At 42.3% G+C, this 25,760-nt stretch overlaps 2 protein-coding genes across 7 annotated transcripts in view; both read left to right on the forward strand.

Annotated features, from left to right (window-relative positions):
• The first annotated feature begins 1,269 nt into the window (after positions 1–1,269).
• LOC119242080 (T-cell surface glycoprotein CD3 gamma chain) lies at positions 1,270–13,366 on the forward strand. The gene is made up of 7 exons (XM_037507862.2): positions 1,270–1,329; positions 7,104–7,127; positions 7,607–7,819; positions 8,349–8,480; positions 9,562–9,605; positions 10,429–10,512; positions 13,080–13,366. The coding sequence occupies exons 1-6, from the start codon at positions 1,275–1,277 to the stop codon at positions 10,492–10,494; spliced, it is 534 nt and encodes a 177-aa protein (XP_037363759.1). The 5' UTR covers positions 1,270–1,274; the 3' UTR covers positions 10,495–10,512; positions 13,080–13,366.
• Positions 13,367–16,288: 2,922 nt separating this feature from the next.
• Positions 16,289–25,760, forward strand: part of UBE4A (ubiquitination factor E4A) — a 32,810-nt gene continuing 23,338 nt past the window's right edge. Inside the window, exons 1-6 of one of the 6 annotated variants that reach the window (XM_037505366.2) lie at positions 16,289–16,388; positions 19,092–19,331; positions 19,533–19,700; positions 20,458–20,618; positions 24,515–24,688; positions 25,561–25,673. In XM_037505366.2, the coding sequence (XP_037361263.1) occupies positions 20,498–20,618; positions 24,515–24,688; positions 25,561–25,673 (408 nt within the window). In that variant the 5' untranslated portion in view covers positions 16,289–16,388; positions 19,092–19,331; positions 19,533–19,700; positions 20,458–20,497. The remainder of the gene's footprint in view (positions 16,389–19,091; positions 19,332–19,532; positions 19,701–20,457; positions 20,619–24,514; positions 24,689–25,560; positions 25,674–25,760) is intronic. The other 5 variants (XM_037505368.2, XM_037505369.2, XM_054693136.1 and 2 more) reach the window with 5 other exon arrangements.

The raw sequence follows: 25,760 nt of genomic DNA on the forward strand, positions 1-25,760 counted from the left end.
AAAAGATTTAGGAGGGCTTTCCTCCATCACTGATGAAAAACAGTAACTTCAGGGCCTGTCAGCAACATAACTGTGTTAACTCACCACCTAAAAACTGCCACCTCTGAGAACACTTGAGAAAAGCTGTCGGCCCAATCACATGAGCAAGACCTACTAGCCCTTCCCATTCCTGGTCTCGCTCGGGGCCTTTCCGTGGGCAGGCTGGGCCACCAGACTAAGCTGCTTCTTACCAGTGGGAGCCTGGGATTTAGAGTCCTCCCCCAGCTAGAGATTTAAATCTTTACTCCAATACTTCGTCCCAGCTGGGCCAGCACCAATCACGGAATTTTTCAGAGCCATTTCCCTCAGTATCATGATAAGGATTCCAATAAAATGCTTGCATGGGGTCTGACACATCATTTGTGCTCAATAAGAGATAGTTATTAGTTATAATATTATTGACTCACAGGCAGGATTCAGTGTCCCCTGGGAAAAATGGATTTTCTTCCCCTATGATATAAGGGAACCCAAAACTCTCAACATAACAGCAGATGAACTGTAATTTACCTGAGGGCAGAGTACACGTATGGCTGGATCATTTCTGTGTCTCCAATACCTGGCTTGTGCCTGGCACATAACCAGAATTCTGTATGTTTGTTGATGACTTACTGACCGAAGGAAGCAAGGGCCTGAGACCCTGGAAACAGAGCCCAGGCCTCTGGCCCCTGGAAAAGTATTACCCGTCTTCTTGGAATTGTACCCCCTATTTCCTTCTTGCAGGTACCTTTTTGATTATTTTATCTCAAAAGAATAGTGACAAACTTCTGAATGAGGGCCTGAGCTAAGGTGCTTTTCAATCAGAGTTCTAGCCCCAAGCACACAAGAGTTCCTATCTAAATCCACTGATACTTCCAATAAGCAACAAATGGCTGAGATCCTATCAACAAGTGGTAGCAGAGACATTTATCTCCCTCATGAAAAACAGAGCCAAGCCATCTTCTGCCCAGTCCCAGAAGTTGTTCTCTGTGCAAGCCAAATCTCTGGCTGGCAATCCATCACTCTGCCCCTCTGCGTCTCCAACATCTCCCACCCTCCACTCCTTAAAGAAAAAACAAGAGACATCTGCACCTGCAGCCCTGCTGAGGCCCCTACTGCCCACATTTGGAGCACAGGGTTCTTGCCTTCTCGAAGGTGCCCCAACCCAAAGGATGTGGGGCGGGGTCAGGCTTGCTGCTGAGCAGGCTAGCTGGCTGCTCCGAGCTCCTCAGTGCATCTGCCGAAGAACAGAGATTGACATGGCGCAGGAGAAGGGCCTGGTTGGCCTTTTCTTGGCTATCATTCTTCTTCAAGGTAAGGACCCACTAGGGTCTGGAGAAGGGCTCAAAGGAAGAGGTTATTACCAGGGGAAAAGATATTGGCATTCCTAACCTCAAGCCTGCCTCAGCTGTCACCCTAGAGTTCAGAGAAGAAAGGGCAAAAATGAAGGCTTTGACTGTTTTCTGCTCGAGAGAAACAATGTCCCAAGGAAGAGATGATATCCTTGTCTCTTAACAAATCAAAACAGAGGATTTAACTGGGTAGGGAGAACACCCACCTGCCGCCATCTTAGGTTCAATTATAACGGTAAAGGGCATAGGCAAGGAACCTAAAAAGAAATGTTTCCTTAGCTCACAGCTGAGGATGAGTGTAGACTGATGAAGCATTCCCTTCACTCCCTCATATGGTCAGCTGGTGAACAAATAGGAGTGAGATCCTATTATGCAGCAGATTGAAACATAAAAATGAATGAAAACCTTCTGCCCTAAGAAGTTCATAGTCGAAATGGAGAGTCACATTTCAATATTTCCAGGCTAGTATAAGGTGCAATTCACGGTGCCTGTACTAATATTAAAATATTCAGTTAGAAATAACCATCAGAAAGCGAATGAACCAGGTCTATTCCGGGTACCTGGATTAGAGATAATTTTCCACACACTGGGGAAGGGAAGGAAACTCAAGTTGTGGAAGTTGCTGAAATCACACATGTGGTATGTGAGGGAAAAGCTAAGAATGGAACTGTGAGGATTCTGACTTTTAAGGGACAGTTAGAAAAACTATCTCAGTAAAGAGATAAGGCAATAATCTAAGAGTTTAAATAATCAGGTGAGTTCAATACTCTGGAACCACGGAGGTAGAGAACTTCCAGAAGGAGAGATTAGCTAAGAGTATGACATGTTAAAGAGAGAGCCACTAATAGAAGAATATATTTAAAAGTTTAAATCTGTGGGACTTTTCAAGAATAAAGATTATAGATAATTTAGTGGGTTGGGGTACGACAAGTAGAAACCAAATGGAAATGAGTGAAAGTGAAGGAGAGGTAATGAAGTGCAGCAAGTGTAGACTATTTTTTTTTTTAAAGAGGCATGTATTTTTATTTATTTATTTGTTTTTTGTTTATTTGTTTGTTTATACAAGCACTGGGTACAGTCAGAAGCACGGGAGGGTGAGAGAATTCACCAGAGCCAGAGCGGGGAGCAGAGCAGGCAGAAGGACCGAAGTACGCTGCTGAGGGGAGCAACGGGCGGCAGGAGAGGTCTGCGCACCATGTGGGACCCTCCTCCGGTGGCCGGGGAGCAGCCGGGGATCGATCTGGCGCCGCAGAGGCCGCGGGCAGCTTCGCAACCCAGCGCTCAACCGTTGTGCCACCGGGGAGGCCCAATTTTTTTTTTTTAAAGAAATTTAGTGAGAAGGGAGGAGAAATAGAGTGGTAGGTAGAGGGGAAAGTGAAGTCTAAGAAGAATATTTTTTAATTAATATTTTATTTTATATAATTCTTACATCATTTTTCATTTTTGCACAATGTATGCACTTTCATTTTGGTTATATTCCCCACACAATTGTAGGCCCCTCTTATTTTTTTTTAAATAATAAATTTTATTTTTATATTCCCATACAATTGCAACCCCCCCATTCTGACCCTAATCCCTCCCCTCCCGCCCCCCACCCCCCAAAAAGTGTCTCTGGTTCATAGTTTTTTGTTGATTTTGATTTTCACTTTCTTATAGTTATTCATTTTCCTGGTCCCTTATTTAAGTTTTCTAGATTCCTGCTATGAGTGAGACCATCCGGTATTTTTCTTTTTCTTTTTGGCTTATTTCGCTGAGCATGATCCCTTCCAGCGCCATCCATGTTGCTGCAAATTGCATGTGTTTATCTTTTTTGAATGCTGAGTAATATTCCATGGTATATATGTACCACATCTTCTTGATCCAGTCATCTATTTTGGGGCATTTGGCCTGTTTCCAAAGCTTAGCTATTGTAAATAGTGCTGCTATAAACATAGGGGTGCAGGTGTTCTTTGGAATTGATGTTTCTGTGTCCTTTGGGTAAATACCTAGGAGTGGAATTGCTGGATCATATGGAAGCTCTATGTTTAGTAGGTCCAGAAATCTCCACACAGCTCTCCATAGTGGTTGGACCAGTTTGCACTCCCACCAGCAGTGCAGAAGAGTTCCTTTTTCTCCACACCCTCGCCAACATTTGTTGTTGCTAGTTTTTTTAATATGTGCCATTCTCATTGGTGTAAGATGGTATCTCATGGTAGTTTTGATTTGCATTTCCCTGATTGCAAGTGATGTTGAACATTTTTTCATATGCCTGTTGGCCATTCACATTTCCTCTTCAGAGAAGTTTCTTTTTAGCTCTTCTGCCCATTTTTTGACTGGGTTATTTTCTTTGTTGTTGTTGAGTCTCATCAGCTCTTTGCAGATTTTTGTGATCAGTCCTATATCATTAGTGTTGGGTGCAAAAATGTTCTCCCAGTCCGTGGGGTTTCTCTTTGTTTTTGTTATTGTCTCTTTTGCTGTGCAGAAGCTCTTTAATTTGATGTAGTCCCAGCTGTTTATCTTTGCCTTCACTATCACTGCTTTGGGTGATGTGTCTGTAAAGATGTCTTTGATGTGCAAATCACGTAGTGTTTCACCTATATTTCCTTCTATGTATTTTATAGTTTCAGGTCTTATGTCTAGTTCTTTAATCCATTTTGAGTTGATTTTTGTGTATGGTGTGAGGTAGTGGTCAAGCTTCATTCTTTTGCATGTAGCGACCCAGTTTTCCCAGCACCATTTATTGAACAAACTTTCTTTGCTCCAATGCATAGTCTTTGCTCCTTTGTCAAATATTAGTTGACCATAAATCTGTGGGTTTATTTCTGGATTTTCTATTCGGTTCCATTGGTCTGTATGTCTGTTCTTGTTCCAATACCATGCAGTTTTGATGATTATGGCTTTGTAGTAGAGTTTGAAGTCTGGGAGTGTGATGCCTCCATTCCCTTCTTTTTTTTTTTTTTCAGGGGAGCTTTGGCTATTCGGGGTTTTTTGTGATTCCATATGAATTTCATCAATAATTGTTCTATTTCTTTGAAGAATGACATTGAAATTTTGATTGGAATAGCATTGAATCTGTATATTGCTTTTGGTAGGATGGCCATTTTAATAATGTTTATTCTCCCAATCCATGAACAGGGGATGTCTTTCCATTTCTTTGTGTCTTCTTCTATTTCTTTTAACAGTGTTTTATAGTTTTCTTTGTATAAGTCCTTTACCTCTTTTGTTAAATTTATTCCCAGATATTTGATTTTTTTTGTTTCAATAATAAAAGGGATGGTTTTCTTGATTTCTTCTTCTTCATATTTATTGTTTGTGTATAGGAAGGCTACTGACTTTTGCATGTTGATTTTGTATCCTGCCACTTTACTGAACTGATTGATGAGTTGAATTAGTTTTTCTGTGGAGTTTTTGGGGTTCTCTATGTATATTATCATATCATCTGCAAATAGTGATAGTTTGACTTCTTCTTTTCCTATTTGGATTCCTTGTATGTCTTTCTCTTGTCTTATTGCTCTGGCTAGGACTTCCAGTATTATATTGAAAAGCAGTGGTGAGAGTGGACATCCTTGTCTTGTTCCAGATCTTAATGGAATTGCTTTCAGCTTTTCACCATTGAGAATGATACTGGCTGTTGGCTTGTCATATATGTAGGCCCCTCTTATTTTGACCCTAGTCCTTCCTCTCCCCTCCCCTCCATGCCCCCCCCCTTGTGTGTCTCTGGTTTATAGTTACTTGTTGATTTTGATTTTTACTTTGTATTAATTAGTCTTTTTCCTGGTCCCTTATTTAGGTTTTCTAAATTCCTTCTATGAGTGAGATCATCCGGTATTTTTCCTTTTCTTTAAGAAGAAATTTTTTTGAGTGTGAAAGAATCTTGAGCACATTTCTAGGTTAAAGTAGAAAATAGTGAGTAGAGAGAAGTTGGGTTGATACTGAAATGATGGAGTCAAAAGTAGGATTAGGGGGCCTCCCCTGGTGGCTCAGTGGTTGAGCGCTGGGTTGCGAAGCTGCCCACAGCTTCTGAAGCACTGGTTCGATCCCTGGCGGCTGGCAGGGTCCCACATGCACTCAGGCCTCTGCTGCCTCTCCTGCCTCTCCTGCTGTGCCCACTGCTCCCCTCAGCAGTGTATTTCGTCAGTCTGCCTGTTCTGCTCCCGGCTCTTGCTCTGGTGAATTCTCTCACCCTCCTGTGCTTCTGACTATCTATCTTTTCGTTAATTCTTTTGAAACAGCAACTAGTTCTTACCATCCTTTTCTTTCACACTGCTGTATCATGTCAGGTACCTGATGGAGTTCAGTAAATATCTGCACTAAATCCAATTGAATTGATTTTCCCTCCCAAGGCTCAAAGTCCAAATTCTCTAATCACTTGGGTGTCCAATCCATCCAGGGTCATCACACTAACATAAATTAACATGTGGTCCAGGAGTCCACCAAGAATAACAAAGACTTTGATTTTACGCATGAAATTCCAAGGATTTAGAAACTCCCTCCCAGGAAACCAAGACCAGACAAAAACACCCAAAATTCAGTTTGGTGATTTAGGTTACAGCCCAGGGAAGTAGGAACAGATGCTGTCACTCCATCTTGACCTCAAATGACCATAGAAATGATACTGTTAAAGAGAAAAATTCACACAACAAAATTTAGAGATCTAATTGGCTCTATGAAAACATTCATGAATCGGGCGATATCCCCTCTAGCAAACAGAAAATCTCTGCAAGCACCTGGGCAAAATGGAAGGCTTTTAATCATCAGGAAAAGAATGAGACAAGGTTGTTAGCAAAAGAAAGAAAGATTAGTTCAGGTAAAGCGACCCTCCCTCAGGGGAGAGGATGGTCTTATGCAAATTACCTCACTATTGCTAACCAAGAAACTCCAGCTGGATTGGTTTAGAATCCCACTTTTGGGAGCTGAAACTGCAATTAGAGTAGGCATTAGGACTTGGCCCTGTTGGCATGACTCCATTTTAGGTCTGTTGTCATTTTTCTTAACAATACTGTAAAGGCCAGGACTGGACACAGTGCAGGTTCTCTGATCCCATGCAGACCGGATAAAGGAGGAGTCAGAGTCCTTAGTGGCTTTTGCAGGTCTTTTATTGGGGTTCACCAGGCATATGGCAGGCAGGGGTGCTGGCTGGGGGGCTGGAAGGCTGGCAGGCCTCCCAGCCCCCAGCAAGTCTTCACTCTATCTGAGCTCTCTGGAGTTCGTTCTGCTGCTTCTCGGCTTCTCTTTCGGCTTCAGCTTCGGCTTCTACTGCTGCTGATGGCGTCCCCGTGACGCCGCCCTTAAAAGCACAGTCTTAGCTCAGCTGAATCCTATCTACCTATGCCCACACCCTATTCCAGGTGCCCGCCATCAGGCATGCATTCAGGACAAGGATCCATCATCTATCCTGATGGCGGAAGGGCAGAAAAGCCTGACATTTTCTTTACCCTACAAATACCTAAAGTATTGGGCCTCCCCGGTGTCCGCAGCCTCTGCAGCGCCGGTTCAATTCCCCGCTGGCCAGGAGAACCCCACATGGCGCAGCAGACCTCCCCTGCCTCATCCGCTGCTCCCCTCCGCAGTGTGTTCGGTCGGTCTGCCTGTTCTGCTCCCCCTCTGACTCTGGTGAATTCTCTCACCCTCCCACGCTTCTGATTTGTACCCCAGTTCTTGTATGAATAAATAAATAAATTAAAAAAAAAACAATACCTAAGGTATTAACAATACCATACCCAGCTGATCCTCTCCATCTCACTTTTGTCTTTACAGGTACTTTGGCCCAGGAGGGAAAAGGTAGGGGAAATAGCTTCTTCCTTTCTTCAAATTGAGGAAATATTGCTTCTTATAACTGAAGTCCAATAGGAGTAAGTGAACACTTTAGAAGGGGTGGGATGAAAGGGATAGATAACTGCACCTCCACTGTCAACCAAATCAATGTCCAGTCATGACCTTTCTATGCAACTTCCCTGTAGCTAAGCAATTAATTTCCTGGTTTCCCCAAGAGAAACAGGACCCTAGAAGGTAAGGCACTATTCAAAGTGCAATCAAATAATCAACAGCATTGGCATCATTTGGGAGCATGTTACAAATACAGAATCTCAGCTTTCCCTGAACTACTGAATAGAACCTGAAGGTGTAACTACCCTCCCATGTGACTCATGGGCACATTAAAATTGGAGAAGCACTACTGTAATGGCCTTCTCCTAACTCCCTGAGGCAGGAAAAATTTCAGAGACAAGATCCATAACAGATGTTGGTTTTTCCCTTTTCAGAAGAACTGAAAATAACAGTGGTCGATGAAGATGGCTCAGTACTTCTGAACTGTAACGGGACAAAGGAAAAGGTCACATTTTATAAAGATGGCATGGAAATAGATACAAATCAAAATTCCTTGGATCTTGGAAGTAGTATCAACGACCCTCGAGGGACATATTGGTGTGCAAAAGGAGAAAAACGTTCACAAAACCTCCAACTGTTTTATAGAAGTATGTCATTCCTTTCATTTACCTATGGGGAAACTAAGCAGCACTTGCTGTTCTGATGAACTTCCTGACAGGGGTAGACTTGCCTCTTTTGAAATTTAACAAGACACAATTCCCCCAGCTTCTTAAAAAAAAAAAAGCATAGCCAGTCCTGGGCAGCTTAGCCTACCTTTATTTAGGTGGACCCCAGAGATCGGAGCAGTCAGAAATTTCTATAAAATGATTTGGGGTGGGTAAGGGAAACAATGGAGATTATAAGGTGAACAGCAGTAAAATATAGAGGGCATTGAATTTGGGGTCTGGTTTTCCTTCTATTTCACATAGTTCCTGTTAGTAAGAATACAGGGCTTCTTCAGGACTCCTGGGAATAGCACAACATCAAGATGCATTTCATTCTTGGTCCAGGCAATTCCCCACCCACAGAGAGAAGGGCCTGTTACCTTCAAGGGAAGCATTATCACTGGCAGGTAGAAGAAAAAGATTCAGAGCAACTTTCACACCGTGAAGAGACTTGTCCTTCCTTTCCCTACAGTGTGTCAGAACTGCATTGAGCTGAATGCAGCCAGCATATCTGGCTTTGTCTTGGCTGAAATCATCAGCATTTTCTTGCTTGGTGTTGGGGTCTACTTAATTGCTGGACAGGATGGAGTTCGCCAGTCAAGAGGTAAAAGAATGTTCTTAGATGAGAGATGAACCTATCTGGTCTTCCTACCAAAATAGATCCAGTAGAAGATATTGAGTTGGTATTTGTCACTAATGAGCACAAAAGTTGGTTGAGGCGGTGTGAAGGCAGGACTGAACACAGTGCAGTTTTTCTGATCCCATGCAGACCGGGTAAAGGAGGAGTCAGAGTCCTTAGTGGGTTTTTTGCAGGTCTTTTATTGGGGTTCACCAGGCATATGGCAGGCAGGGGTGCTGGGGGGCCGGGAGGCTGGCAGCCCTGCCAGCCCCCAGCAAATCCTCACTCTATCTGGGCTCTCTGCTTCTGCTGCTACTTCTCTGCTTCTCTCTCGGCTTCTCTCTCGGCTTCTTCTGCAGCTGCTTCTGCTGCTGCTGGCGTCCCCGTGACGCTGCCCTTAAAAGCAGTCTTAGCTCAGCTGAATCCCATCTACCTATGCCCACACCCTATTCCAGGTGCCCGCCATCAGGCATGCATTCAGGACAAGGATCCATCATCTATCCTGATGGCGGAAGGGCAGAAAAGCCTGATATTTTCTTTACCCTACAGGCGGGCAGGGGAAAAGGACACTTGATGTTTCACAGAATATTTACCAGTGTCAAGATCCAACTACCTCTAATCTACCTCTAAGTGTTTCTTAAACACTTTCTATTGAGGCAAAATCTACACACAGAAAGGTACATGAATCACAATGGTACAACTAAAAAAAAAAATTAACAAGATAAGCACACTCATAAACCCAGCACCCGGTTTAAGAAAGAGAATATTGCCAACATCCTCAAAGTTCCCCTGTGGTCACTTTCAGCTTCTATTTATGCCTCAAAGTGGGCACTAGCCTCACTTCTAACAACACGGATCAATTTCACCTGTTTTTTCCCCACTGTAATTAGATGCATATGGTGAGCCCTCTTGTGTGTTACTTGCTTTACTTAACAATGTGTTCGCAAGATCTGACTGTTTTATTGTATATAGATGTATTCCACTAATTCTTCTTGCTCTTTAGAACTCTATTGTGTGACTATAACCCGATTAAATACCCATCCTACCTTGTTTGCTTTTCATGCAGCTTCAGACAAGCAGATTCTGTTGTCCAATGACGAGCTCTACCAGGTAAGGAAAGGGGAATGAGAGCCATGGATGCAATTAATGATCGTTAAAATTTGGGGATTGGCCAGAAGGGGGTGGAGTAATTTGGAAGATCCTATACAGACAAGTAGCTGCTGAGGGCAAACTAGGTGATAGAATAGCTCTCCCTTTGGGCACAATGGATGAAAGAAAGAGAAAGGTGGAAAGGGACTGAGTCAGGATATAGTTAGAAAAAGTTGAATGTGCTGGGAATATAAATAGAGTCTCTGTAGTGGTCAGGAATGGACACGGTGCAGGTTTTCTAAGATCCAGCAGACCAGGTAAAGGAGGAGTCAGAGTCCTCAGTGGTATTTTGCAGGTCTTTTATTGGGATTACCAGGTATATGGCAGGCAGGGGTGCTGGGAGGCTGGCAGGCTGGCAGGCCTCCCAGCCCCCAGCAAGTCTTCACTTTATCTGGGCTCTCCGGCCTTTTCTGCTTCTCTCGGCTTCTGTTTGTTCTTCGCTTCTTGGCTTCTACTGGCGTCCCCGTGACGCTGCCCTTAAAAGCACAGTCTTAGCCCAGGTGAATACCATCTACCTATGCCCACACCCTATTCCAGGTGCCCGCCATCAGGCATGCATTCAGGACCGCAAGTATCCATCATCTAGCCTGATGGCGGGAGGGCAGAAAAGCCTGACATTTTTTTCTTACCCTACAGTCTCCTTGTGCTCTTTCCACCCCCAGAATCACAAAGCACCCACTCCAAAACCTTGCACACTAAAAGCACTCAGTAAATATGCATCAAATGAATCCATAGAGCATGGGGTCGGTGGGGGAAGAGTTTATGCTTGTCCCATCCTTTTTAGCCCCTCAAAGAACGGGAGGATGACCAATACAGCCAGCTTCAAGGAAAACAACCGAGGAAGAAATGAACTCTGGCTGCAAAGTAGGTATGTCCTTCCCCAAAATTCTAAAAAAGTGCCTTTGCATTATTACCTGTCCTCCCAACTGCTGCCCACTCTGTCTTATTTTCCTAAGCAGTTATGAGAATCAGGTTTGATGGCGGGGTTAATTGTGGAGATGCATTTCTGAAAGTACTGGGGCCAGTGCTAATTTTCTTGTCCTAAAAAAATAAAAAAGCTGGACCTCGCTGGCGTGCAGGGGTTAAAGTCTGAGCATCATCGAGCTATCCCCAGCCACTGTCACCTCAGTTCCATCCCAAGCCTGGGAGCTGACCCAAATGGTGCCGCAGACCTTTCCTGTCTAACCTGCTGTTCCCCTCAGCAGTGTATTTCAGTAGATCCTCTTGTTCTGCTGCTTACTCTGTCTCGGGTGAATCCTCTCACTGCCCACACCTCTGGCCTAAACCCCAGTTCTTGTATGCATAAATAAATAAAATAAATCTTAAATAAATATATATATATAAGCTAAAAAAAAAAGTGAAAGAAAACTATCTGTGTTGTCAATCCTTCGAGAACAGGACCTCAAGCAATAGAGATGCTAAACATTAATAGTAATCTATACCAGGGTTTCTCAATATCCACACTATTATCATTTTGGACTAGATAATTATTTCAGGAGGGGAGGCTGTTTTGTGTGTTGTAGGTTTTTAGCAGCATCACTGGCCTCTATCTGGATGCCAATAGTAGCCCCCAGTTGTGACAACAAAAAATATCTGCAGTTATTGCAAGAGTTCCCTCAGGGACAAAATCTTCCTTAGTTAGAACCACTGACCTATATTAACCTTTCACTCAACAATTAGTAATCAGGAGTTCTGAGTCACCCATGAGTTGCAATCGGGAAAACAGGGCCCATGCATTATTTGGTTTTCTGAATCAATTGCCATTTTTCTTTTTTTTTTTTTTAAGATTTATTTATTTATTTATTTATTTATACAAGAACCGGGGTACAGGCCAGATGTGGGAGTATGAAAGGATTCACCAGAGACAGAGCGGGGAACAGAACAGGCAGATTGACTGAAATACACTGCTGAGGGGAGCAGTGGGAGAGCAAGGAGAGGGCTGCCGCGTCTTGTGGGTTGTGGGGATCGAACCGGCACTGCAGAGGCTGTGGACAGCTTCACAGAGCTGCACTCAACCGCCTGTGCCACCAGAAAAAACGCCCATTTTTCTTGTTTTCATCCAGGTGTTCTGCCTTCTAACCAGTTCTCAAAAAACAAACCAATATATTTTGGAAACTTCTTAGCAGAGAGACTTTCACTTGTACATCTAGACTCAAAGTTCCCAATAAAGAAGAAAAGCCATCAGTACAAATTTGGGTTTTTCGCAAAATAAAAGTAAAAACCGTGTAGTGTTTTAGGAGCGCCACCTATTGGAAGGTAGATGTACTGTAAGGGAAAAAGGGACAGATCAAATTACCAATTTTTTAATTTTTTTTAAAAGATTTATTTTTTATTTATGCGATAGCTGGGGTACAGGCCAGAGGCGCGGGAGGGTGAGAGGATTCACCAGAGACAGAGTGAGGAGCAGAACAGGCAGATGGACCGAAAGCACTGCTGAGGGGAGCAGTGGGCCGGACAGGAGAGGTCTGCAGTGCCGCATGGGAATCTCCCTGGCTGGCCAGGAATCGAACCCGCGCTGCAGAGGCTGCAGACAGTTTTAGAGCACTGCGCTCAACCCTCTGCGCCACCGGGGAGGCCTAATTTTTTTTAAAAAAGATTTATTTATTTATGCATACAAGAAGTGTGCAGCCAGAGATGTGGTGGGTGAGAGGATTCGCCAGAGATCTGCCTGTTCCATTCCCCACTCTGTCTCTGGCGAATCACATTTCACCTATTCTCAGTAATTTTAGCAAACTTACCCATTTTTCTTTTATGGATTATGTTTTTGGTGTCATATCTAAGAAATCTCTTTTTTTACTTTCATCACCACAATCCAGTTCAAGAACATTTCCCATCACTCTTTTTTTTTTTTTAAGATTTATTTATTTATACAAGAACTGGGGTACAGGTCAGAGGCACGGGAGGGTGAGAGAATTCACCAGAGACAGAGCAGGGAGCAGAACAGGCAGATGGCCAGGAATTGAACCCGCGCTGCACTGGGAGTCGAACCGGAGGCTGCTGACAGCTTCAAAGCACTACGTTCAACCGGCTGCACCTCCAGGGAGGCCCTCACATCACTCCCTTAAGAACCTTTGTACAGGGCCTCCCTAGTGGCGCAGCGGTTGAGCGCTGGGTTGCGAAGCTGCCCGAAGCCTCTGCAGCGCCGGTTCGATCCCCGGCTGCTTCCCAGCCACCAGAGGAGGGTCCCACATGGCGCGCAGACCTCTCCTGCCGCCCACTGCTCCCCTCAGCAGTGTGCTTCGGTCCTTCTGCCTGCTCTTCTCCCCGCTCTGGTGAATTCTCTCACCCTCCTGCGCTTCTGACTGTACCCAGTGCATGTATAAATAAATCTTTAAAAAAAAAAAAAAAAAAAAAGAACCTTTGTACAGTTTACAACCATTCCTGTTCCCACCCTCAACTCTGAGCAACCCACTAATCTCTTTTCTGTCTCTTTAGATTTGCCTTTTATGGACATTTCATATAAATGGAACCATAGAATATGCTGCTCTGGACATCCCCATGGAAGTCTTCATGTGGACATATGTTTTCATTTGTCTGGGGCATATGCAGGAGTGAAGAATTGCTGAGTTGTATGGTAAATTCATGTTTAACTTTGGAAGAAGCTACAAAATTATTTTCCAAACTGGCTCTGCCATTTTACATTCCCACCAGCAATGGATGAGGGTTCCCACTTTTCCAAGCTTTCACAAATATATGTTACTATTTTTTTAATATAGTCTATAGTAGAGGTTAAACAGTATCTTATTGTAACAAATAAAAGTAATGATGTTGGGTATCTTTTCATGTGTTTATTAGCCATTCTTAAATCTTTAGTGAAATGCTCATTCAAATCTTTTTTTAATCGGGTTTTTTATCTCCTTATTTTATCTCCTATTGAATTGTAAGGGTTCTTATATATATTTGAGTACAATTCTTTTACTAATTATATGACTTACAAATATATCTACCAATTTGTAGTTTATCTTTTCATTTACTTAATAGTACCTTTTGAAATGCAAGAATTTTTAATTTTAATGAATTTTATTTTACCCATATTTTTCCTTTTATGGATTGTGTTTTTGGTGTCCTGGCTTAAGAACTCTTTGCCAAACCCAGCCCTACAAATATTTCTCATATCTTTTTATAGTTTATGAAGTTTTATAGTTTCAGCTATAACAATAATTGTCATTGGGAACATGCTTGAGATTATTTGTAACAAATACAAATAAATGGAATTGCTGAACCATGATATATTTGCATTGTGTGACAATGTATTCAGTGACATTAAATGCATTCTCAATATTGTACAACTATCACCACTGTCCATTTTCAGAACATTTTCATCATCCTAAACAAACTTTGTGTGCATTAAAAAATAATTCACCTTTCCTCCTTCTCACCAGCTCCCCCAAATAACCTATATTCTACTTTCTGTTTCTATGAATTTGCATGTTTTAGGTACTATAAATAAATGGAACCGTATGATAGTCGCTCCTCTGGGTCTGGTTTATTTCACATAGCACGGTGTTTCCAAGGTCCCTCCATATTGTGACATACATCAGAATTTCTTTCCTTTTAAAGTTGAATAATAGTCAATTACATATATATATGTCACATTTCTGTTAATTCAGTCATTCATCTTTTGATGGATTTTTTTTGGTTGTTTCCACATTTTGGCTATCATGAATAATGTTGCTATGAACACTCATGTACAATAATATTTTTGAGTCCTACTGCAATTCTTTTAGGGATAAACCCAAAAGTGGAATTGCTGCATCACATGGTAATTCCATCTTCAACTTCTTGAAGAACCACTATGATTCCTATTTCTCCATATCCTTATCAACAATTATTTTTCAGTTGCTTTGTTGTTGGTTTTTTTGTTGTTGTTGTTCTTGTTGTTTGTTTGTTTGTTTTTTAAAGATTTATTTATAGAAGATCCGGGATACAGACCAGATGCGCCGGAGGGAGTGAGGGATTCACCGGAGACAGAGAGGGGAACAGAACAGGCAGACTGACTTCGTCAGAACACACTGCTGAGGGGAGCAGCGGGCGAGACAGGAGATGTCTGCCATGCCATGTGGAACCCTCACCAGCCCTTTGGGATTGAACCCGTGCTGCCGAGACTACAGACAGTATCACAGCGCAGCGCTCAACTGCCTGCGCCACCAGGGGAGGCCCCACTTGTTTTGTTTTTTATAATAGCCTTCCTAATGGGTGTGTGGTGGCAGTACCTTGTGGCTGGAACTTACTTTGCATTATTGATTAATTATGTTTAGCATATTTCCTGGGCTCATAGACCATTCATATATCATATCTTAGAGAAATGCTTATTCAAGTCCACTGCCCATTTTTAATCGCATTGGGGCTTTTTAAAAATCAATTTGCACAAGCTTTTTATACATAGTGGGTATTAGTCCTTTACCAGCTGTATGATTTACAAATATTTTATCACATTTTATGACTTATCTTTTCACTTGAAAGTATTTTACTCCCATTACCTTTGTGTACCTCAAAGTAATCTGGTAGGCAGCCTCCCCTGGTGGCGCAGCAGTTGGGCTCTGGGTTGCGAGGCTGCCCACAGCCTCTGCAGCGCCAGTTCGATCCCCGGCCACCGGCGAGGGTCCCAAAAAAAAAAAAAAAAAAAAAAAAGTAACCTGGTAGGACGTGTATTGTCTCCAAATTACAGATAAGAAAACAGTGCATTCGTGAAGGAAACTCTATGGGGACTACACCTGAGCACCTGAGGGGGTGGGGGGGAAGCAAATATTGTTTAAAAATGAACAATGGGGCCTCCCTGGTGGCACAGAGGTTAAGCGCTGGGATGCGAAGCTGCCCGCAGCCTCTGCAGTGCCGGTTCAATCCCCAGCTACTCCCTGGCCACTGGAGGAGGGTCCCACATGGCGCGCTGACCTCTCCTGCCGCCCGCTGCTCCCCTCAGCAGTGTACTTCGGTCCTTCTGCCTGCTCTGCTCCCCGCTCTGGCTCTGGTGAATTCTCTCACCCTCCCGCGCTTCTGACTGTACCCAGTGCTTGTATAAATAAACAAACAAACAAACAAATAAATAAATCTTTAAAAAAAAAATAAAAATGAACAATGATGTAAAAAAATAAAAAAATTAATATAAAAAAGAAAAGAAATCCAATCAGAGATAACGTATTTTTTCATACATATCCAAAAGGGTAAGTTTATTATATTATAAAGGAAAGAAAGAGATGCCTGCATAGACACAGGCGGGCAGGAGAGCTGCCAACTTACTTTCCTCAGTGCTGCTGCCTGGCACCTAACAATATAAAGGGCGCAAAACCTCGTTATTGTTATTACTGTTATTGCTGTTGTCGTTGCTTCATAGATGGTAACACTCTAGAAGAGCAACAGGACCTGATTCAAAAGGTCTAAGACCGCTCGGGAAAACAGAAAGCAGAAGCCCACAGGGTTTGCTCCCCGCAGAGGCAGGCAGCAACAGGTCTTATCTTACTTTAGGAGACACAGGTTTCCAAGCCCTGCCAGTTCCCTGAGCTCCGCCCCGCTCCCCAGTCCGCCCCGGCCACTTCCGCCCCGCCCCCGGGTAGCAAACGCCGGGGCCGCAGAGGACTTTGCGCGCCTGTTTGGTGCGTCTGGCCCAGTTTCCGGCGCGCAGTTGAGTTTCCACCCGAGTGGCGCCCAGTGCTGATGTCATCTCCGGTTGCCGTGCTGAGTCGGAAGTGGGGACCCTTCGGCCACTGAGACTCTGTCGTGTCGTCGCTGCTGGCCGTTCTGGCTCTGGTAAGAAAGGAGGTAACTCGAGGGGAGGGGGTCGTTGAATCTGCGATGGCATTTCTTTCTCCTGGCCCTGGCCTCTGGGTTATTGCCTCCAAATTCCTTCTGTGCTGTCCTGACCACTGACCCTCTCCTTCGTGAACTTCGACCCTGTCGGTTTGGGAACCCCTTACAGTGCGCCAGCTTCTGACCTCACTCCTGCTCTCTGCCGTGCTCTTCTGGAGAAGGCTGGAGTGCCGACCTTGCGTTAGCTTTCCTTTCTCTAGAACGTGCGCGGAGTGGGTGGGTCTCCCTGTTCGCGGCGGATCCCTTATGGAACCTGGAGGGATAAAATTCGAAGAGTAGACAACAGATAGCCAGATGCCAGAGAAGATAAAATTAAGCCCAAGTCGTAGTAATCAAACCAGTTTAATACATATGGGAAACTGTTGACATTGCTTAAGACAAAAGGTTAGTTCACCACTCAACTTTCTGTACTCTGTTCCCTCAGCCACTGGTTGTAGAAGACACTTCTAAAATTGAGCAACCATATCAGGTGCTTGTATTTGATGGGCCTTTTCTTTGGGAGCAGTTTTTCCGATCTCAAAATGAGCCTGTGTTTAAAGTCACTGTCATGGTCTATTTTGGTTCTAGGTGTGAGCACTTTTGAGATAAAATCGGACCCAGGAAGGAATGCTGTCTGTTTTTTGATTGCATGAGATTCTTGTAGCTTGCTGATGTGTTGAAAGACTCTGTCGCCACATTACAGGGGCCTGAAAAGATTAGTGGGTGTAACATGTAACAATGAAAACATTTTTTCTAAATCCTCTTTTGATTTAATTTATTTATTATCAAGACAGAGACTTTATGGAGTATGACTGAATAGTGTTTGATTTTGACGATCCCAGTTTTGTGAAATATCCCATTATTCCTGTTTAAAATTAATACCAAGCCTTATGCTAAAACATTTGTGTGCTCAAGTCTTCAAGCGCTTCAGGAGCTTCAGTGGCCATTAGGGATTAGCACTACTTCCCATCAACAAAAGATTTAATCACGGAGAGAATTTTGTATGGCTAGTGGTAGACAACTATTATAGATTTAAGGTGAACCAAATGCAAAAATTTCTAAGGGTTGATGGTTGTATCATTTCAAAGGCTGACAACAGAATAGTGTTGTGTCCCTATGACAGTTGTAAATAGAAGACTATATAAATCTTCACTGACGTTGTTGAATGTTAAAGTCAACAAAATATCAAGGTTCCATGTTATCAGCATTTTCTTTTGGAGTGGGTACTATCCAGGTACTCTTTGTACTTATAAGACCACTGACATCTCCACAAAGATTCCCATCAGTGAGAGAACCTGTAGAACTTCTCTGTAAGTGAGTGTGCACAGTATTAGCCTTCTTTTCTATAAAAATAGCTTGTGCACAGAAGTACATAGGGGAAGATGAATTTAGGTAGATAAGCGAAACACTTTTTTCAAAGACAGACAACAGAGATAAGAATAGATTTATCTCTGATCTATTCTGAAATAGAACTAAAATACCAAAAGGCCACAAGTATCTGGCCCAGTAACTAGATCTTCTACTTCAACCCAAGACAAAGAGTAAAACCCTTACCTTAAAATAGGATTGTGGGTACTTCTATTGATTACAGGAGGTTAAGAGTAATTGCACATATGATTGAATCCTTCAATAAATATTTATTTGGGATTTCATGATTATAATATATAATGCCAGACAGAAGAAAAATAATTAAATATGTACCCGTACTCAGATTCTTGCCATCTAGTAAGGTAGAAGATATGCATTAGGAAGACAATGAAGAAAAATTTTAAATCCTTTTAATATTGATAAAGTGTAATGGGAAGCTACTTTATATAACATAAAGTATAGTATTAAGAAAGGAGAAGATAATTCCATTTATAATGATAATTCCTTGCTATCTATCATAATAGTTTTAAGCACCTGCCAGTGTTATGTGTTCTATTTTCCTGGCTTTCAACTTCCTTCCCTCATAGTTGGTACAGGTGATGTGTCTGCTTTGTATTAATCTGAACTCTTAACAGTTGTGTTTTTAAAAATCCTTCCAAACTGACTTATGCAATCTGGGAGAATTTATTGACTTTTATGCCTGAAAAGAGTTTCCGTCTGTTAACTCTGTTTTCCTATATGTTGACTTAGTTTTAGGCTAGACCATTTCTAGGTGGTGCAAAGATGGCAACTTGGGTTTATATCTTATTAACCTAGCAATCCAAGTAGAAACAAAATTGTTCCCTTTTCGTTATATTCAACTGAAGTTCTGAAACTAGTGTTAAGTGACTCTGAGAGGCCGTGTTAGGATCCTGTACCCACTCCTGAATCAGTTACTGTGGCCAGAGAATGCTGTAATATTTTTGGCCAGGCCAGACCCACATGCCTTTTTCGAGTGGGTGAGATCATCCTCTTCTAAACACATGATTGGGAAGGAGAGGGATCCCAAAGGAATAACATGGGATATCATGTTGAAAAAAAGGATAATATTTCAGAAAGCAACAGAAGCTCAAGACACTCTGGTCCTTAGGGTACCTTAGGCTAGGGTGGTGGAGCTAACAATGAGTCAGTTCCTGGCGCCTGTTCATGAGTTAGGGGTAATAAGCTTATGCAGTGGTTAGAGGGGGGAATGTCCTCTCAAGGATTGTTGTTAATTCCAACACTAAATATGCTGTCTTTCTTTTTTCCATTATTAAGCTCAACTAAGTTCTATATAACAAAAGTAAAATACATAGAGCAACATCTAACAGTTCAGTTCCTTGAAGCAATAAAGCCCAGCACCATACTGAGAGGAGACTAGACTGTCTGCCTAAGTCATTGCAACTAATTAGCCATTAGCTCTTATGCAGAAAACACAACAGAGGAGCATGAAGCAACTGGTGGAGATGCCTCAGAATTGTGAAGAAGTATTATAGTCTCTTCCTCCAAAAACTGAGGGTAACTTTTCCAACTTACATTAGCTTTTGATGATACGATTATGCAAGGAGTCTGACCTCAATAAAGTAGACCAAATGGTCTGTTTTTCTCTTTCCCCTTTTACTCTCCCCCCACTCCTTCTAAGGCCTCTGTCCTTGGTAGCAGTTCTGTATTCTTACTAGGAGAATATTCATACCCTTTATCTTTTCCCACCCTTTTCAGGGTTGTATTTCTATGTTGTGGCCTTAAAATTCAGAAAGGGGAGAAAGCCTTTCAAAGGGAGCTCTGATCATCCCATTGTGCCACAGAGGCCCCTTGGCACTTCAATGAGGAAATGTAATCAGAAGAGTGCAAATGCAGGCTCAGTCAGCTTCATTAAATACTGTTGAGGTACATATCTACTTCGTATTACACTTCAGACCTGAGAAGTGGGATTTTTGTTTCTTTAGTGCTATATAAAGTCAGATAAGTAGCAAAAGTTAAATGTAAAATTAAGCCAAGATCATTTAGTTTCTAATGGAAGAAATATCAGTAGTTGTAAGCCAAGGAATAGAGATAGACTGCTTGATATATATTTAAAACCCACAACATCTTGCTAATCTGGTTTCTGTCCTGATTTACTATTCTATGCCTGAGATAGAGGCTTACATTTAGTTTGCATATAGCTTAGGAATTATCAGCTCCAACCCTAAGTCGTAGAATCCTGAGCAAGCATCACCTTATGCTCACCATGATGAGAACTAGTTGGCCAGCCTAAATATATATGGGAAATCCATAGTTCTTGCCATATTATGTTTCAGTGCTACATAGTTGTTACAATTAGGTGAATGTCCTCTTTGACCTCAGTAATTCTTTTTATTTAATCTATTTTAAAGAGGTGTAGCAAATGGAAACATAATAACAGATAAGTGAATTCCAGCCAAGCCTTTTTTAAGCTGTTTGGTTTTAACTGTCCCCAAATCAGGCTACCTTGTCCACTTTACCAAAAATGGCTTGAATCTTGAAACAGCTTGAAGAATTGGGAAGTCTTACCCAAAGCCTTCCTAGATATATTGTATTTGAGAAATGGGGAAAGAAACAACTATGGATATATATTATAGCTGTTGTGTTATCTGCCCTTTGTCGTTAATACCTGTTCCTTTTGTAGCCCCTCCCCCAGGCCTGGATGGAGGATACTTTAAAGTGAAATGACAGACCAGGAAAATAACAACAACATCTCAAGTAACCCCTTTGCTGCTCTTTTTGGCTCCCTGGCTGATGCCAAGCAGTTTGCAGCAATCCAAAAAGAGCAGCTGAAGCAGCAATCTGGTAAGTGGAGGAGCTAGTAGCAGCAGACGAGATAACCTGGAATGGGGTCTTCCCAAATTAAGTAATCTTTGGGTCCTTAATTGCAAGTAGAATTAAATTTGGGGCAGAAGTTGTGTTTTGCTTACTTACTTAGGGCAGAAGTTGGTTTTTTTTTTTGTTGTTGTTGTTGTTGTTGTTGTTCATTTGTCTTGGTTTTGTTTTGGGGTCCTCTCTTTCTTATCCACCCCCAATACAAAAAGAGATGAGATAACGGATGGTTCCATAGTAACAGATGGCAATTGTGATTCCAAAGCTGCCAAGCTGTTTTATTTTTAAAATCACCTAGCAAAAACTACTTAAATCTTTTTCATATAGGAAACTGAGGTTTTAGGTATAGATATAAAAAGCAAGTCACAGGTAGCTGTAGAAAGCAGATGTGTAAAAGGAAAAATTTTTAAAAACTTTTTGACCTATAGACAAATAATAAGATAGTCTTAAACCCAGTATTTCAGAGTCTCTTAAGCAAAATGCTTCTTCCCTTCCACAGAATGACTTCTTTTGTAAATTTACTGCTACAAAAGGACAGACTTCTAGAAATCTTATCTGTAGCCTTAATATGAAAAAACAAAATCAGACTATCTCACTAATTAGAAAAATAGTTTTCCTCACCTAGGACCAAAATTAAGATCACTCTAGCATCTTTCTATGAGGAGACATATAGACTAGAGGATTAGAACTCTATTTCTCAACCTTAGTCTTCCAAAGCAACTCATAGTCTTTGAAGCCAGAAATTGCTCCCCTTCTCCTCCCTCCAAAGAGAATAATGCTTGTCATTTTTAGGAAAGGAGACATGTTTATATTTTCCCTTTATTTTGTTTATTTCAAAAACAGATGCGTAGTTGACTTGTGGCCTTGCTAACTGACTAGGGTTGAATAAAAAAGTGGTAAGGGCAAGACAATTGAGTAGCAGACAGGGTGATGGATGAAGCAAGGAGAAGGTAAATGCAAGGTTGACTTTTTAACGTCATAGAAAGAGTAGGTGCTGGGTCTGTCTCTGAAATCTCACCCATAATTCTTAACTACAGGCTCCAAATGGGAACCCTTGGGTTAGAAGATTGTAGAAAAGAATGAGAATTAGGAAAAATAAGGCAATGGAGGGCCACCCTGGTGGCGCAGGGGGTTAAGCAATGCACTATGAAGCAATCCGCAGCTTCTGCAGCACGAGTTCAATCCCCAGCCTGCCAGGGAGCAATCCATGTGGCGCAGCAGACTTCTCCTGTCTCACCCACTGCTCCCCTCAGCAGTGTATTTCGGTCAGTCTGCTTGTTCTGTTCCCCACTCTGTCTCTGGGGAAAATATAATTTGTGTGTATATAGTTGAGGAAGATTTTGCTAAATAGATTCTTTGCACCTATCACCCTTGGAATTCAGAAGAAGACTTAACAGTGCAGGAACAGAGTGGCAGGAGGTTTGTCCTGGCTGTAAACTCACAGAAGACCAGCTATAGTCGGGAGTGTTGCAGGCACCAGGCAGTGGGGACCAATCAGGTACTTGCCCTTCTGTTACTGTTTTGGCCCTCACCCTCTTTGTTTGTCGTGCCATCAGGCCTAACCTGTTTTTCACCAACAGTTAGCACTCCACCAAAACCTTTGACCTCCTGTATTTAGCGTCACTTTTAATAAACGCACCACACTGAAGCAGCTCTTACTTGCTGAGAGTTGTACTTGGATTTTAAGACTAACCATTCTGTCAGCAGAGAGAATCAGAGTCCTATATGGCTTTAAGTGAACAACACTGCTTTCATAGTTCTTCAGCATGGGAAGCACTATTTAAGTTGCTTTATAAAAAAGTAAAGGGACTCAGTCAATAAGAAAGTAACAAATCAAAGGGGGAAAGCCCAAAAGATATAAACAAGCAATTTATATAGGATAATGAAATTATTAAAAAATCTAGTCTCACTAATATGGAAACGCTATTAAAACAACAAACAGAGTTTGGGTTTTTGTTATTGTTTTGGTTTGATTTTTTTTTTCTACATTTTGAAGGGACAGGTTTATTACGAAAGAGAGAAAAAGAATCATCTACATAGTCACACATGGGCAGGAGAGCTGCCACTGCTGCTCTGCAAAGAGAGAGGTTTGTGAAAAGAAACACCTGCATAGTCACAGGCTGGCAGAAGAGCTGCCTATTACATGGGGGGGTGGGGGGGGTGTTGTGGTTTTTTTTTGTTGTTGGTGGTTTTTTAAAAAGATTTATTTCTATTTATACAAGAGCTGGGGTATAGGCCAGAGTGTCGGGAGGGTGAGAGGATTCACCAGAGACAGAGCGAGGAGCAGAACAAGCAGACAACCGAAATACACTGCTGAAGGGAGCAGAGGGGGAGACAGAAGAAGCCTGCTGCTCTATGTGGGATTCTCCCTGGCCAGCCAGAATCAAACCAGCTCTGCAGAGGCTGCAGACGGCTTCACAGTCCGGCGCTCAACCTGCTGCACCACCAGGGAGGCCCCTCACATGGTTTTTTACTTACGAAATTTTGTGAAGATATAAACAGGCGCTATCATACTGTTGGTGAATTTGTCAATTAGAGCAATCTTTCTGAAGGTGATTTGGTAGTATAAGTTAACTTTTAAATATTGAAGTTCTTTTGACTCAGCAATTTTCTCCTGTGAATTTATCCTACAGAAATATTCATAGTAAGTGCACCAAAAAAAAGTGTAACAGGATAAATCACAGTGCACATTGCAGTGCAATACAGGTAGTCCTATAAACAGCCTAACAGAGAAAGGTGTTAGTGCTGATTACATTTCTAAAGCAGGCTAAAAAGCAGCATATAGGGCCTCCCCAGTGGCGCAGCAGATTGAGCACAGCACTGTGAGGCTGTCCACAGCCTCTGCAGCATGGGTTCGATTCCTGGCCGGCCAGGGAGATACCCACATGGTGCGGCAGACCTCTCCTGCCTTGCCCGCTGCTCCCCTCAGCAGTGTATTTCCGTCCGTCTGCCTGTTCTGCTCCCCACTCGGTGTCTGGTGAATCCTCTCACCTCCTGCACCTCTGGCCTGTGCCCCAGATCTTGTATGTGTAAATAAATAAATCTTAAAAAAATTAAAAAGCAGCATATATGGTAATGATCCCATTTTTCAAAACTGAAAACTAAAAATCACAATAGTAAGCATGAGCATCAGCAGAGGAGAAAAAATAATCTGGAGCACTTTTAAATTAAGTAGTTGTCCTTACAGAATTGGTTCAGAGGAGACTTTTTATTATATTTTCTTGTAACATTTAGAATTATTCAAACAAAATGTGTTCTCTTGAAATTAAGAAGTAGCCTTTTAGAAGCATTTTGATCTGTTGGTTAATTTTTTTATCCACTAGGATTCTGTATGGAAGATAATATTACTGTTTTGGGCAGCCTGCGGTATAATTAATAATGAGTAGGAAAAATAAAACTTTCACTTTGTAAAACTCATAGGATTTATACAGGGATTTCAGAATCCTGTACTTAAGATGTCACCTGGGGCCTCCCTTGGTGGCGCAGCGGTTGAGCGCTGGGCTGCGAAGCTGCCCGCAGCCTCTGCAGCACCGGTTCGATCCCCGGCCGCCGAGAGAGGGTCCCACATGGCGCACAGACCTCTCCTGCCGCCCGCTGCTCCCCTCAGCAGTGTACTTCGTCTGTCTGCCTGTTCTGTTCCCTGCTCTGGCTCTGGTGAATTCTCTTACCCTCCTGTGCTTCTGACTGTACCCAGTGCTTGTATAAATAAATAAATCTTTAAAAAAAAAAAAAAAAGTCACCTGACTTGAGGTGCTCACTAATGGTATAATTCACTTGTTTTTACCTAAAATTATCATCGTCTTGGTTATATCTATTATTTTTGATAGTATACTTAGTTCTCTCTGTTTATGTCTTATGTTCTCTGGCAGATGAACTCCCAGCTAGCCCAGATGACTCAGATAACAGTGTGTCAGAGAGCCTGGATGAATTTGATTACTCTGTGGCTGAGATTAGTCGCTCATTTCGTTCACAGCAGGAAATATGTGAGCAACTCAACATCAATCACATGATCCAAAGGATCTTCCTCATTACTCTGGACAACAGTGAGTTACAGACTCGGAGCCACTCTATTCATTACTCTGCCTGGGTTAGGGACTTGCTCTTAGAAACCTGTTGTTATCTCGTGGTTATAAAAATCCTCCACACTCCCTAGAACACAGGGTTTAGATTTCAGTGAAACTCTGGTGTGAACTAAAATAGTATTTAGACACTAATACAATTTTCATTCCCATTTTGATAGTGACTAGGCCATATAGCTACCTCCTTTACTACCTTAAAGAGGAAATGGAGGGCCTCCCTGGTGGCACAAGCAGTTAAGATGCAACCTAGGAAGCTGTCTACAGCCTCTGCAGCACGAATTCGATCCCCCAGCCGGCCAGGGAGCAACCCACATGGCGCAGCAGACCTCTCCTGACTCGCCCGCTGCTCCCCTTAGCAGTGTACTTCAGTCAGTCTGCCTGTGCTGTTCTCCACTCTGTGTCTGGTGAATCCTCTGGTGAGAGGATTCCCCACACCTCTGGCCTTTACCCCAGCTCTTGTATACATAAATAAATAAAATCTTTAAAAAAAAAAAAAAGGGAATGGTAACCAACCCATTTTCTTCTCCAAGGAGATCTGAATATTCAGAAAAAAGCCCCAAGAAGCATCCGTATTTTTCCTTTGTGCCCTGTCTCTTGTTAAACCCAAAGTTAGTACTGGTGTCTGGGGTTCACTATTTAAATGTCATATAAACTGTATAACAAAGCCCACGCCCTTTGACTAGGAGGTAAAAAAGTTTAAATCTTTAGATACTATGCATTGTGTCAGGATCACTACTGTTTCTGAGTCAAACTTCAAGAGAAATGCTGTCAAAAATGAGTTGTCTGTATAATGTAGAAGCAGTATCCATACCCTAACTGATTAAAATCATTTCCAGGTGATCCAAGTTTGAAAAGTGGGAATGGCATCCCCAGTCGTTGTGTGTATTTGGAAGAAATGGCAGTAGACCTGGAAGATCAAGACTGGCTTGATATGAACAATGTTGAGCAGGTAACATTCTTCTGTTCCTTACCTGCGCCCTCAGCAAAATTAGCCATACAGTATAACTCTGCTCCTCTTCCAACAGCTGTGACTTTG

This window comes from Talpa occidentalis, unplaced genomic scaffold (assembly GCF_014898055.3).
Source record: "Talpa occidentalis isolate TD23 unplaced genomic scaffold, MPIMG_talOcc4v2.1 talOcc4.12, whole genome shotgun sequence".
NCBI classification, from domain to species: Eukaryota; Metazoa; Chordata; class Mammalia; order Eulipotyphla; family Talpidae; genus Talpa; species Talpa occidentalis.